This window comes from Scleropages formosus, chromosome 16 (assembly GCF_900964775.1).
Source record: "Scleropages formosus chromosome 16, fSclFor1.1, whole genome shotgun sequence".
NCBI classification, from domain to species: domain Eukaryota; kingdom Metazoa; phylum Chordata; class Actinopteri; order Osteoglossiformes; family Osteoglossidae; genus Scleropages; species Scleropages formosus.
Genome location: NC_041821.1, coordinates 2,683,370 through 2,696,609, shown reverse-complemented (window position 1 = coordinate 2,696,609; position 13,240 = coordinate 2,683,370). Strand labels below are relative to the sequence as shown.

General features: G+C 50.4%; 1 protein-coding gene across 5 annotated transcripts in view; it reads left to right on the top strand.

The window, feature by feature from the left end:
- The window catches only part of stox2a (storkhead box 2a), a 43,413-nt gene extending 32,404 nt beyond the window's left edge, over window positions 1-11,009 (top strand). For 4 of the 5 annotated variants that reach the window (XM_029258948.1, XM_018735993.2, XM_029258949.1 and 1 more), the window contains exons 3-4: window positions 2,093-4,400; window positions 7,978-11,009. In XM_029258948.1, the coding sequence (XP_029114781.1) occupies window positions 2,093-4,400; window positions 7,978-8,182 (2,513 nt within the window). In that variant the 3' untranslated portion in view covers window positions 8,183-11,009. Of the gene's footprint in view, window positions 1-2,092; window positions 4,619-7,977 lie in introns of those variants that run through there. The other variant, XM_018735992.2, reaches the window with a different exon arrangement.
- Window positions 11,010-13,240: the final 2,231 nt, after the last annotated feature.

Below are 13,240 nucleotides of genomic sequence, written 5' to 3'. Positions count from 1 at the left end.
CGGTTGCGTCATGTTGGTATGGCAACTGACTCGGTATGATGTAACAGCATGCAACACCTGCTAGTTAAGGCTAATCTACTGTATTATAGAAGCGCGTGCTCACGTGACTCTGTGTGTGTGTGTGTGCGTGTGTGTGCTCGCGCGCATGTGCGCAGGGTGTCGAAGGGGTAGGAGAGGGGAGAATGAGGACACCGCAATCCCACCCAAACAAAGCCCCAGCCGCCCCCCACAGATGACATCAGGCTCGGCTCGCGGGCCCCGTGCGTCCTCGGTTGGCCCGGCCCGGCGCGGGGCAGGACGTTGCGGCAACGTTGCAGCACGGTGACGACAGCCTCGCCGCGCAGCGGCCGTGCGGGCGGGGCGGTCGGCGGGCTCGGGGGGGTCGTATCCTTCAGCTGCTGGCCAGGGAGCAGTGAGCCGTCCAGGAGTCCTGACCCGAGCGCTGCGTCACCGGGTGCTGGTGCTCTGTTTGGTGTCGCCACGGTGCCCTTCTGCCCAGGCCTCCCGCTGCCACGCTGGGGGTGCAGCTCATTCCCAGTCCAGTTAAAGGCTGGTAAAATCTCTTTTCTTTTTCCTCTCTGATGTCATGGACATGTCCCTGCATCTCTATGTGATGCCTCAACCTTCCCAAAATTTGTGATTTCTGCACCTCAGAAATCACAGGTCACGTGCGTCACTCCGCCACCATATGGTTTGGGTTTGCGCTCGCGCGTTGTTCTGGAAAAGTCCCCCACTGCTTGTTTTTCTAGATGTTTTTCTGCACACCTGTGTGGGTTAACCTGCATCTACACCCGTTCATAAGTGCACCTCCGTGTAGGAAAAAACTTGATTTTAATATTTTTATATTAAAATAACAGTTCGCATGAAGTTTATTTTCACGGACAGCACAAATCTGGGCCAAAACACTGGGCAAAATTTATTTATTTATTTATTCAGTTTGTAAAACTGTTACGGCTATATTGATGAGAAAAAAACTTACATTTACTAAAGTTTCTATATCTTAACTGGCATCTTTTTTCAATGAAAAAGCACTGCATGGAGAAAGGTGACACTTGTCATGTCAGCTGAAAAATACACCTTTTACTGTGTGTCCTCTTATACATTTTTACTTTTCGTTATCATCATCATTATTATTTATCTTTCATTATATCACCATTAAGGGGGGCGCAGTGGCGCAGTGGGTTGGACCGGGTCCTGCTCTCCGGTGGGTCTCGGGTTCGAGTCCCGCTTGGGGTGCCTTGCGACAGACTGGCATCCTGTCCTGGGTGTGTCCCCTCCCCCCCCCAGCCTTACGCCCTGTGTTGCCAGGTTAGGCTCTGGCTCCCCGCAACCCCAAATGGGACAAGTGGTTCAGAAAGCGTCTGTGTTTGATATTGATATTATAATTTCTCGCCCTTAAGTTTTTTTCTTATAACTTGGGGTGAATAACTCAGATTTCGCTTGCTCCTAAAAGAGAGTACCCTTGATCAAGGTACATACGGTCACTCAATACAGTAAAATTTACCCATCTGTATAAATGGGTACATGAGTAAGTAGCTTATTCATTGTGTCGCTTGTATGTTTCTTTGGGGAAAAAAATGCCAGTTAAATGAATAAATGAATAAATGTACATCTAAAATAAACCTGGGTGTTGTAAACTGGGCTAAGGGTACAGAGGTGGGATAAGGACATCACCAGCAGACAGCCACTCCATTTGAGGAGGGTACAGTCCATCTTCATTTGACAACACTGGAGAGCTTCTTTGGTGGAAATAGGTTTCAAAGAGGTAACCAAACGGTACTTGTTGAGAGCCTGTGTTTGGTGGGCCCTGTAGCATCCTTTATAATATGTACCAGTGTATCAGTATTGCTGGTAGGGTATGATGATGTAATATGAGGTAACGGTTAGGGCGTGACAAGTGCTGATTGAGAAGGGCTGAACGGCCTGGAATTGTATGGGTGGAGTCTCTGCCAACTTCACTTGCACCACTGTCCTGCACCAATGGAAACCTTAGACTGGATTAAATGCTTTTTCAGTAGTACGTAAATAAATAAGAATTTTAAAAATGTCATAAAACTTCAACTTGTGTTTTCCTGTCACCCCTCTGCCTCAGGTGTTCCAACGCCGAGTCCGGAAATCCTCCGACACACACTGAACATGCTGGTGCGGGAGAGGAAGATTTACCCCACGCCGGAAGGGTACTTCATTGTGACGCCACAGACATACTTTATAACCCCCTCACTCATTAGGACTAACAGCAAGTGGTATCACCTGGATGAGAGGATACCTGACCGACCGCAGCAGCAGTGCACCTCCCCTCAGTCGGGGACCATCACCCCGTCCGCCTCGGGCTGCGTGAGGGAGCGGCCCCACTCCAAAAACCACTGCGACTCTTACAACTCGTACCGTGATGACCTGCACAGCCTACATGCCTCCACTATACAGCGCAAGTCTCCCAAGGACCCAAAGGACTCGTACCCCACGCCACCGCCGCAGCCTCCGCCTCCGCAGCCCGCGCAGTCACCGCACCAGGGTGCAGCCACCGACAAGAGCAAGAGCTCCCTCAACGTTTCCTACAAAACTGACACGTTGACCAAGCGCAAGGAGGGCGGCGGCGGCGGCAGCAGCGGAGAGAAGCAATCCAAAAAGTTTGGGCTGAAGCTGTTTCGGCTGAGCTTCAAGAAGGACAAGACGAAACACCTGGCCACCTTCTCGGCCCAGTTCCCCCCGGAAGAATGGCCCCTTCGGGATGAGGATGCACCCACCGCCATCCCCCGGGATGTGGAGATGGAAATCATCCGGCGGATCAACCCGGACCTAACAGTGGGGAATGTGATGAGGCACACGGCAGTGATGAAGCGGCTGGAGGAGGAGCGGGCACAGCGCAGTAAGGCGAGCTCCTCGGCCCAGCACAGCGCACGCAGTCGCCGGAGCCGTGGCCACCGCAAAGCCCACGGCAAATCCCGTTCGCACAGCAAGACGCGGGCCTCGCGGGGTGACCCCTCCGAGGGCTCCAACCTTGACTTAGCCGGTGAGCGGGACTATCGGCTCTACAGCTCCTCGTTGGTACGCTCGCCGCGGGACGGCATGTTCTCCGTGGACCGTAGCAGAGGGAATTGCCTTGTTCACAGCAATCCCAACATTGTGGAGTCCCATTTCCCTGTTACGCCCGAGTGGGACGTGTCTGGCGAGTTGGCTAAGCGGAGGACGGAAATGCCCTTCCCGGAGCCCTCCAGGGGCACCTCGCACTCCAAGGTCCATCGGAGCCACAGCCACACGCAGGACCGGAAGTCACGCAATGAGCGCTCGGACAAGGCCAAGGAGAGGTCTCGATCTATGGACAACTCAAAGGGTCCGTTGGGGGCCGCTTCCATGGGCACAGCTGAGGACTTCGACTGTAGCCCAGACGACCGGAGCCGCTACTACACTGATGACGGCACGCTGCGGGCCTCCCAGACACCCCACTACTCTCGCATCATGCTTTCTGCTGCTAAGTTTAACTCGGAAATTTGCGTGCCTGATATCGGAAAAGGGAACCTGGACGACTCCAGGCTTTGTTGTCCGCTGGAGAAGAACAACAGTAGGGACAGTTTGCCGGCCTACAGCGACCTAAAGTCATGCTCACCCAAGCCCTCGGCTGATGACTACTTCCAGTGCAATACGTCGAACGAGACCATTCTCACTGCTCCCTCACCTCTGGGAAAGCAGGAGCACGATACTCTGACGTCCTCGGACGGAGTCAGGAAGGGGTCCCTACCCGAAAGGCAGACCCCACACCTCGCCTCGCCCCACTCCGTGGAGTACAAAGAGGACTCGCCAAAGGGACAAAACAGCGCTGGGTTGCCGGCACCGAGCCAGACACCAGAGCCCGTACCCAACGGGCGTCTGGTACATCAACACAATGCCGATGGCAGCAGTGCCGACAAGCGGAAGGAGATATTCAGCAAAGACACTTTGTTCAAACCCCCTCACAGTGCTCTGACCATGGGCTACGCGGAGGGCAGCCACTCCAAGTCGGGCACGCTACGCAAGTCGCCTCACGCTAAGTCGTCAGAGGTCCTCGACTGCCTGGAGGCACAGTCGGCTTCCCCTGGGATGCCTACAGCCCCGGGCCAGGAGCAGTCCTCGGCTGCCGAGGCCACTTTCGACTACTACAACGTCTCGGACGACGACGACTCGGAGGATGCAGCCCGGAAGGCGTCGGCGGAGGACGGCAAGGGCCGCGAAGGTGGCGGCACCATGCAGTGGCTACTGGAGCGCGAGAAGGAGCGCGACCTGCAGCGCAAGTTTGAGAGCAACCTAACACTCCTGAGCCCCAAGGAGACAGAGAACAATAGCAGCCAGAAGTCGGCCCACTCGGCACGTCTCGACAGCATGGACAGCAGCAGCGTCACAGTGGACAGTGGATTTAACTCCCCACGGTAAGGTTTTCTCCCCTCCCTTTGCTCTGGAGGAAGGTGGTGGTCTGAGGACCAGCCAGTGGTAAATAGTTATTTACGATTTTTTTTTTTTTCCCCCAAGAAATTTGTTTATTAAAAAAAATTTGGTCTCTCAGGTTTTAGGGAACTTTGTTCCTCTGCAAGGTGAACAGCCTGGTTTTGTTGTAACAAGCGTGTGTCTGCAGCCTCGGCCATCGTGATACCGCACTGATCATTAGTTTACCATGTTTTGGAATGTTGCGTCTGTCCTTCTGAGCAGAGAAGGAGACGCTTATTTTTGAACTGCTTGCATTACTCAGAGGCCAAAGCTTTGGTCGCAGTCTTGTATCTGTGAAAATTTGGTATTGTTCAAATATATTTTTTAAATACAATAAGTTTTGTCTTTTTACAATTTGTATGTTTGTGTTTTGATTCCCATATACATAATATTAGTCTCTTGTATCAATGACAGTACTCTGTAATATATATTTAGATTCAGTGGTATGAATGATTTATTTCACTTGCAGTTACCACTGTTTAGCGCGATGTGCTAAGTGGAATGAGGACTGGCGTCGCATGTACAGCCTTATGACAGCGTAGTCTTTCTGGAACGTTTCAAAGAGATACGATAAAACGTTAAAGGCCACTAATGTTACGCTCATTCTGAGCGTAATGTGGCTTTTTGGAAACCGGTATTCCAGGAGCTTCTGAGCGGTCGCAGAACGTTTAGCATGATGCTAACCCATGTGGCGAACTCAGCAACAGGCGACGCTCCTCGCCGATGATCCCCCCCAGAACACACCACAGGATTTCCTCACACCACATCCTCGGTCTTCCTCCGAGCACACTCTGGGGTTTGCGGTCGACCGCAGGTCGCGCCTTGGAGTCCCCTGAACAGCACTTTCTTACAGGAAGTCGGTAGCGCTGCGCTAGCGAAGACGTCGGCCATAGGTGTGTGTGAAGCAGATTGGGGGAGAGGTCACGTTTGGGCCCTTGGAAGTGTGTGTTTGAGTATGCGCCAAGCGTGTGGTCACCTTTAGGGGACTCGAAGTTGCCAAAAGTCCAGAGGGACTGTTTTAGTGTCATAAAGTGACTTGTGTTCAGGGAGGTTTTATGGGATGTGTTTTTAAAAATCAAAACGCAGCAAGATGTTTCCGTCCCGTTGGGTTTTTTTTTTTTGTTCTTTCTTTTTGTCCTTTGTTTTAGTTGCTGTGAATTTTTTTTTTTTTTTTCCTTTTATTGTTCCTGTCTGTCTTTAAAATGCTGTCTATTAAACAGAGGGTTGTTTCCACGCAGTCCACTTTGTCTGTACTGCTTGTGTATCGTGTTTGTGGAGCTGGCCACCGGATCTATGTGTGCGTCGCACAGGCTCGACAGATCCACCACACACACACACACACACACACACACACACACACACACACACACACACACACACACACACACACACACACACACACGCTTCCCAGTACTGTCTCTCACAACTCGGGCATCTCTTTTCTGCTGGAAAGTGTAACTTAGACCAGGAGTCCTTTTTTGTGGTTCACAACCACACTGGGGGTCTTGGGGACGAGACCTGAATTTGCAGGCGTTACTGAGAACCTCTTTTGTGATGCGGCCCCTGCAGCACCCCCTAGCCCACTGCTGATGTATAAGCAATGGGATCAGTGGCACTGCCAAACTGGCACCGTGAACTTTTTTTTTTTTTTTTTTTTTAGTTTTAATCATCGTCACTTCGATAACGACTGATCCTCTTGATGGAGGACGCTGATTAGACGGAAATGCCGTCAAAGCCGCGAACACCAGGAGGAGTCTCGGTTCGTGAGCCCAAATTAGCAGCCTGGCGGTAGCTCCGTAGCACGCTGCAGCTTGCTGCTAATTTTACCCCCTGTGCTCCCATTCATTCACAATTTCCCAGATGAGTCATCGCCAGCGATGATGTCACCGTCCTCCTCCCGGGTTTCTAGAAATGCGCTGATGCACACTGAGATGTGTGGATTCGTTTTAAAGGACAGCAGAGAAGGGGCTGCCTGTCTGCCTTTGCACCGTGTGATGGTGTGGTTTTACCGCGGTTCGATGTCTCATTGCGACCCCTCGCAGCTCAGGGGACCGGACCATTTGTGTCCTGCTGTATGGAGAAGGGAGAGGTGCCTTTTTCCCCATTTACAAATGAATCCTGGTCATGACTCTCACTGTGTTCTTGACCTGCTGTTCATAATTATGGCGCAGAAAACATTTCTGCTGTCTGAATGCGTTTACTGTGCTTTGTTGTCATTTTTCTACGGCAGCTGATCCCCCGTCCTACACTTTGCCATTTGAGCAGGTGGTGAAGCGGCCAGAGCTGCCGTTTCTGGACCAGGAGGTCAGGGGCTCGAATCCCACCTCCTGCTGCAGTAGTTTTGATCAAGGTACTTACCCTGAACTGATACAGTAAAAATTACCCAGCTGTATAAATGGGTAAGCAGCTTAACATTGTAAGTAGCTTTGGAGAAAAGCATCAGCTAAATGAGTAGTAAAAGTGAGCAGTAAAAATGGTTTAAATTAATTCTGCACAGTTAGATTAAGTATTTTGACATGCAGTGGTCTCTCTCTCTCTCTCTCACGCGCGCACACACACACACACACACACACACACACACACACACACAGGTTGTGTAAGTGATACGAACATCAGCGACACTGCTGTTGCCTGGCTCCTCCGCAGTGTCGCTGACGTTCTTTCCGGCTCTTCGACCCAAACGCTAAGACCTCAAGGAGGAGCGGAGGCCTCGGCGAGAGCCGCAGAGGGCTGAAGGTGATGTCATCTTCGTGCTGCGGTGTCGGTCGTCGCGTGCTGTGCCGATCGCGTGGGGTGAAGCTCGGGCGCTTTGGCTACAGCACGCCCCCCCCGCTGTGATAACTCGCCGGGTCTCTTTCGCGTGCGCAGCACAACCCTGAAGTAAGGATGTCTCACACTGCACATTCTCTTTACTTCTGTGCTCTGGGGTCTCGAGCAAAGCGGGCGCCTTCGCATGGCTTCTCCTTTTTCCAGCCCTCCACTCCCCCGCTTCCATCCTGTCGTCCCCGTGCGGTAAATGCAGCGGCTTCGAGCGAGAGCTGGGTGCTCAGGTTTTCAGCTCTCGGCCCGAGCGACCCGCCCCCTCACGATGCCTGGACCGCATCATCGAAGCCAAGTGTGACTGCTCGCGGCTTGCGAGACCTTGTGTCGTTTTGACGTTGCATGAAAACACGGGAAGTCTGTTTCTAAAGTGTGTTTTCCTTTCTCCTTCCTGCTCTCATTTGCTACCTTCCCGCTGTTACCCTTTTGGGGTCTCTGGGCCTCTTGTCCCGTTCACATCCGTTCCCTGTTGTCTGTCGTCTAAACTGCCACTTAATCCCTGTGTCTCAAAACTCATCTTTCCCCTTTTCCTTCCTTTTCTCTCTCTCGCTCTTTCTTTGTGCCCTTTTTACCTCTGCTCCTTCATTGAAATCTCTCTCCCTCCCTCCCTCGCTCGCCCGCTCGCTCGTTCTCCCGCCCTCTCTGTGTGTCCATCCACCTCCTCCCACACCCGCTGCCCACCACCCGTCCTCTGCACGACAGCACCAGGGAGAGCCTCGCGTCCAACACCTCCAGCATCGTAGAGAGCAACCGGCGCCAGAACCCGGCCCTGAGCCCGGGTCACATCGGCACCACCGCTGTCGGACCGCCGCCGTTCAGCTTCCGTGCCATCCCGGAGCCGCCCTCTGCCCCGTCCGAGAAGCTGCAGAAGTCACCCAACTGCCTGGCTTCCATCACCAGCGTGTGACGGCCGCAGCCCGCAGCAAACAGGAGGCCGCGCCCACAGGAGCCGCCCGCTGGCCACGCCCCCGAGCCACACCGCAGGCATGACTGCCGACACCAACTCCAGACCTGTCGCCACTGAGTCACAAGGTTTAGCCTGAACAACGTTCTGAAATAGTCCTGGAAGATTTTATTTTCTCTTATTTACGTACTGCAATGCTTATTGCGAGGATTCCGCCACATGGCCCCGGTTTTCCTCACAGCACCAAGTATAAACTCTTAATTTGAAAATGTGTTTTTGCCATTTAAATCGAGAAATTCTTGTTGGAGAAAAATAGGAGTCAGCTGAGGAAATGTTCACATATCCTAAGAAAGGGTCCCTATGAAGTATATTTCTCTAAAGATTTTTTTCATGATTTTTTTTTTTCCTCCTTTATATTTAATTGAGAAGGCACAGCACTGGAAAAGGAAAAATGAAGGTGATTGCGATTCCCGATTTGAAATCCTATGAACTGGGTGGGTGCAAAAAAAATGAATTCATAAGCAATGCCACATTTAAGTTGGCTTAACTGTGCATCTTCTACACTGCAAAACATAATCTGGTTTTCTCACAAAGCCATATATCTGAAAAGAAGAATGTAAAGCACTAATGTCCCTCATGCATCTGAAGTCTTGTGCAACGATGAGAACTTCTTAGGACTTAAACTTTGCGCTATTTGATAAGGTCATAATGTGAGAAAACCGGTACCTGGCGGTCGGTTATTTTTTGCAGTGTACCTCCCTTACGTGTATATTTTTAATTTTTCCCAGAATCATTTCTTTGTTCTGTAATTGACCCACGTTTACTCCACTGGCTGACTGGTTTTGACCCGACAGATGAAATTCTCCTTTTTCTGGTGGCCTCATGTGGTTCATTTTGGACTGTTAACCGACACGTCACATCCCGAGCCATTTCTCGTATGTTTGTTTCTTCATTGATTCGCTTCGGTTTGACAGTTTGAACGAAGGGATGAGATTGTCGAGAACGAAAGTTGACCGGGGGAAGGGTTCTCCTGCTTTCACGCTTTTCGGCTCCGGAGAAAAGTCTGGAAGTTCTCGCTCTCTCGTGAGTGTCGTAGGAAACATGGCGTCTCCGTTCGGTGCCGCGTGCCGAACCGGGCGCACGGTCACTTTTCACGAGCTGCTAAAATTTTGCATGTTGGCTTTGCGCTTCCTCCAGGAAGTGGTGGTGTGACATCACAGATGGGGGCGGAGTCATCTGATTGTAGCCAATGGCATCTTTTCGTGTTGAAGCGAAGCCCTTGGGTTCTTTCAGATTCACCGGTCGTTACGCCGACTTTTACCACGTGTCTTTTATATTTTCTTCATATTCACTTTAAGTGATTAACGGTTTTCCTCCTTCCTCTGTGCTGAATCTCCGGTAAATCAAGGCAGTGGCTCTAGAATGTGGAACTCCCTTCAGAGAGAGAGGTGATTGACGGTCTTTTCAGCCCTGTGACCACATGAGGACTCACTCACTCACTCACTCACTCACTCTACTACCTCCAGAGATTTTGTGCCAGGAAACAATGAGATGTTCTGGGGGATGAAACCCTTGGCGTGAGTCAGGTGTCCACTCTTGTCAACGTGGACCGATGGTCCCGAGGGCTACGGAAGCTGGGGATCTGGCCATGAACCCTCCTTCCCTCCCTCTTGTCCTGATTCCGGCCCCCAAGAGTCCACCTTTAAGCTGTATATTTAAGGAGCTATTTTTGGACCAAAAATTCTGAGATAATTTTACCTGGATCACTGCAAGACGGATTGACACACCTTCCAGATATTTTTTTCCCTCTTTTTTTCCTAGTTTCTTAAAGTGCTTTAAAAATGCTTGGATTCAAGGCTAAGATGCGACAAAGTGCACACGGCAATTTGACCTCGAATCCAAACAGCGTGGCAGACATGTTCAAGTCGACGATGGATTTTTAAAATCGAGACGAAGTTTTAAGGCTGGGCGCAGCTACACCCCCTGTTCCGCAACGAGAATGTTTACGTTTCTATTCTACGGAGGGGAGGAGAAATGGCTTTACCGAGGCGCTACGTGGCAAAGGCAACGGACAGGGAGCTGCGTCTCCTTCGCGGGAAATGACGTCGGAAGGAAGAGGCGGAGCCTGGCGGCGTGAGTCGCGTCCCGTCGCCGTTGTTGCGCCAGGTGGAGGCTCCTGTCGGAAGATCGGCACGAGGAAGGGAGCCCCTCCTTTCCGGGGTCCTTGAGTCATTTTTCCATTTGTTTCCCGTTGTTTCTATTTTATTTTATTTTAGCCAGTTGATTAATTTAAGCTCCATAGTAAAAAGGAGGAGGGAGCGAAAGCCCGCTGAGCCCGAGGACTCGAGGCCGTAGGCCCTGCCCGTGGACTTTCTGTCCGGGAAATGTGGCCCTCCTCCTCTTTTCTGTTGTTGTTATTAATTTTTAGTAATTTTTATTTTTATTACTTTCCTGCATTCGGAAGTCGAAAGGGAGTACCGCAGACAGGACTGCCTCGCTTAAACACGTTTGCACTGAAACGCCTGATCAGTGGTGGCTCTAAGGTCCATCCAGAAGGATGCTCTGTTCATAGTGTATAATATTTCATATGAAATAATGACGGTCCATGAAATGTCTTCCCTTAACATTATGAATTTATAACAGCGTCCAATAACATTGTTTTTAATTGTGAAAGTGTACCATATTGTAAATGATGTTGACCAGTCATGCTTAGTATAATAACTTAAAGCAAAAGATGAATCGAGGGGTCTTTTGTAATGTCTATAATATTTGAAAGTCCCTATTTGTGTAGTACTGGTGTTTACTGTTCTTGTAGTGTATGTGATATACCCCCTGGGGACTGTGTTACTTACTTTTTAAGACAATAAAATAACATGTTTGGTTATTTGTGTTGTGCCGCTTTGCTTCATTCCTTCATGGTTCCGCTTTTACAGCTAAAAGCCCCTTAAAACAAAACAAAAAAAAAAAAAACCTTGAAGTAGAAAGTAGGACATGTTTTCAAAGTCATAATACGAATTAAAAATAAATGTTTGGTGAAATTGTTTCTTAGGCTTAAACATGGCGCACATAGTATGTATGTACATATACATATTATATAGATTTTGTATTGAATATTTTATATTGATTTTATATTGAATACTTGTTTTTGCATTATTTTTTTTTATTATATGAGAAGCCATACTTTCCTGGAGTGCCTTTGCTTCTGTCTCTGCAGGAACTTCCCAGTTCTGCTCATGTGACCGGTGAGTTTCCCTCGCGACTCCCCGGTGAAGGTAATACGGTCAACTGCTTCAAATGACTGTTCGTGCGTGTAAGAGCACAGTGAATTACCATGTTCCTGTGGCCACAGTGTAGCTCTGAAGATCATACATCGGGTTGTACGTTGGGTTGCTGCAGGACCTTATTTGACCTCCTCCATCACATCAGCGTGAACCTGGAGAAGTGTGTGTGTGTGTTACTACGGTTCACACCTGACTTGGACCAACGTTTACCTTATTGCCCCCCCCGCTCTCTCGCCGACGGGTCTGGAGTGGCCGAACAGAGAGGAGGGGCGTGGCCTGGCCTCTCCAAGGGTTCGGACACCGTTGACTTGATGTTGTTGGTGCTTTTTCGCCACAGTTGACGTCCTGCGCAGTTTAACCTGCAAAGAGGCTTGAAACGGCCCGATTGACTCGCCCCCTTTTATGGGTTTTATTGACATTGTACTTCCCGCTGATGTTTCTTGTACACGGTGCGATATTGAGCACGCCCTCTAGTGGTCACCACGGGGAATGGGCACGGCGTCTGTTTTCGGGAGCAGAAAACACGTCCGCACTGAGTCCGCCGAGGCTGCGTCGTGTCCGTCCAGACGTAACAACTGGCGATCGCACACGCAGCTGCCCTGGCAGATCAGGGAGAGCCACGTGGCCTGTGTGTGTGTGTGTGTGTGTGTGTGTGTGTGTGTGAGTGAGTGAGTGAGTGAGCGTGCGTGCGTGTATTTAGACAGGTGCAGATTCTGCACTGCACTAAACACACACTGTGGCCTCATAATTGTGCCCCGATGCATTTGTGTGAATGGATGATCCCTCAAACCGAGCGGCGGCAACGTGGGCCCGCTTTGTGAATGTGTCTCGCGCGTCCAATGGGAGCGCGGCGTCCCTGTCTGGTGATCGAGTGCCGCGCTCACAGGAGTGCCGGAGCGACGTCACGCACCACCTGATCGGCCGGAGGGCTTCGGGGGAGGGAGCGTTTCGAGTCATCTTCGCACATGAGGCCGGCAGCGTGAGAGTGAGCGCCACCGCGTGTCTGAGAAGGGAATCGCGCCGAGCAAATGGTGAGAATCTGCAGCGAGGAGCAGGTGCAGAGATTTGTGGGAAAGGTTGGAGGGGGGAGACTTTCAGTTCAGGGATTAAACCTGTGAGGAATACGGAACCTGCACTGATGCGGACCCAGCAGGAAAAAGTGTGTTTGTGTGAATCAGTATTTTAAGCTGTAATTTCAGAGGAGGATGATGGTCTCGTACAGTTAAATTTATTTCTTCAGTTACAGCATTTTTTAAAAATTCTATGATATTTGCATGAATTGACTAAATACACTTCAGTGCAGCGCTGGTGCTGCATACTCTCTTGGCTGGACCGGGGTTCGAATCTGCCTTAGTCGATGTGGAGTGCGTGTGACCTCCCTGTGTTTGCGTGGGTTTCCACCACACACCCTGCTTTCTTCTCACCCTGCAAAGGTGTGTTTCCGGTCAATGGAGGACTCTAAATTGGCCTCTGTGTGTGTGTGTGTGTGTGTGTGTGTGTGTGTGTGTGTGTGTGTGTGTGTGTGTGTGTGTGTGTGTTACGCTGCTGCACCTTACAGAGGTGTGAACGACTGTAGGCAGTTTACTTTACCCACTTGTTACTGTAGGTACTAGTTAATAATCACTGTTCATTTGGGGGAAAAACATTTGTTTAATGTATGTATGTAAGGCTGTAGTTTTGGAATTCAATATTTAACAGAATTAACATCATACTGCTATAGTGTAGGGACAGCTGGTAGCGTAGTGGTTAAGGCTGGTGCCTTTACACCCAAAGGCTGCGG